The sequence below is a fragment of the Camponotus floridanus genome, unplaced genomic scaffold (genome assembly GCF_003227725.1).
Source record: "Camponotus floridanus strain SB8 unplaced genomic scaffold, Cflo_v7.5 scaffold289, whole genome shotgun sequence".
Lineage (NCBI taxonomy): Eukaryota > Metazoa > Arthropoda > Insecta > Hymenoptera > Formicidae > Camponotus > Camponotus floridanus.
The window spans coordinates 201,302-202,894 of record NW_020229424.1 but is presented as its reverse complement, the minus strand read 5'-3'; the positions used below and the strand labels follow the sequence as shown (position 1 = coordinate 202,894).

Genomic DNA, 1,593 nt, shown 5'->3' with positions numbered 1-1,593 from the left:
TACATACATATACAATAGATACAATGTACATTTGACTATTTTTAAAAAACACAAAATTAATTAAAAGATGCATTATTATTTATAAATTATTATTAAAAGATATTATTATTAAAAAAAAAAATCAAATAATAATTAAATAAAAAGATATTATTAACTATAAAAGTAACCAGTAATTAAAGATAAAGACATTTGTGTCAGTTTCTAAGTAATTGGAAATGTGCACATTTACCAGTATTTGATGTAACATTGGTCATCTCCTCATTACAATCTTTGTTTGACACAGATTCATTATTTTTATTGCTTTCATCCATAGACATTATCATGTAAGATTCACTAATATTTAATGAAACATCAATCTTTTTAGTGTTATACTCCTTGTTTAGTATCACAGATTCATTGTCTTTGTTTTTATCAATAAGTCTTATAGAATTAATATCTGTGAGAGAAGAAATACATGATTATCGCATACATATGATAAATAAATATTACAAACACCATCGATATGAGCTAACCTAAATAATTGGAAATATGCACATTTACCAGTAATTGATGTAACATCGGTCATCTCCTCATTACAATCTTTGTTTGGCACAGATTCATTATTTTTATTGCTTTCATCCATAGACATTATCATGTGAGATTCACCAATTATTTAATGAAACATCAATCTTTTTAAGTGTTGTACTCCTTGTTTAGTATCACAGATTCATTGTCTTGTTTTATCAATAAGTCTTATAGAATTAATATCTGTGAGAGTAGAAATACATGATTATCGCATACATATGATAAAATAAATATTACAAACATCATCGATATGAGCTAACCTAAATAATTGGAAATATGCACATTTACCAGTAATTGATGTAACATCGGTCATCTCCTCATTACAATCTTTGTTTGGCACAGATTCATTATTTTTATTGCTTTCATTCATAGACATTATCATGTGAGATTCACCAATATTTAATGAAACATCATCTTTTTAGTGTTGTACTCCTTGTTTAGTATCACAGATTCATTGTCTTTGTTTTTATCAATAAGTCTTATAGAATTAATATCTGTGAGAGAAGAAATACATGATTATCGCATACATATGATAAAATAAATATTACAAACATCATCGATATGAGCTAACCTAAATAATTGGAAATATGCACATTTACCAGTAATTGATGTAACATCGGTCATCTCCTCATTACAATCTTTGTTTGGCACAGATTCATTATTTTTATTGCTTTCATTCATAGACATTATCATGTGAGATTCACCAATATTTAATGAAACATCAATCTTTTTAGTGTTGTACTCCTTGTTTAGTATCACAGATTCATTGTCTTTTTTTTATCAATAAGTCTTATAGAATTAATATCTGTGAGAGTAGAAATACATGATTATCGCATACATATGATAAAATAAATATTACAAACACCATCGATATGAGCTAACCTAAATAATTGGAAATATGCACATTTACCAGTAATTGATGTAACATCGGTCATCTCCTCATTACAATCTTTGTTTGGCACAGATTCATATTTTTATTGCTTTCATCCATAGACATTATCATGTGAGATTCACCAATATTTAATGAAA

At 26.4% G+C, this 1,593-nt stretch overlaps 1 protein-coding gene across 1 annotated transcript; it reads right to left on the bottom strand.

Annotated features, from left to right (window-relative positions):
* Positions 1-229: 229 nt before the first annotated feature.
* LOC112638335 lies at positions 230-635 on the bottom strand (the record flags this gene model as incomplete). The annotated part of the gene is made up of 2 exons (XM_025409839.1): positions 541-635; positions 230-436 (listed from the first exon to the last, which is right to left on the bottom strand). Coding segments are annotated over exons 1-2 (301 nt in total), but the record flags the coding sequence as incomplete, so codon positions are not given.
* Positions 636-1,593: the final 958 nt, after the last annotated feature.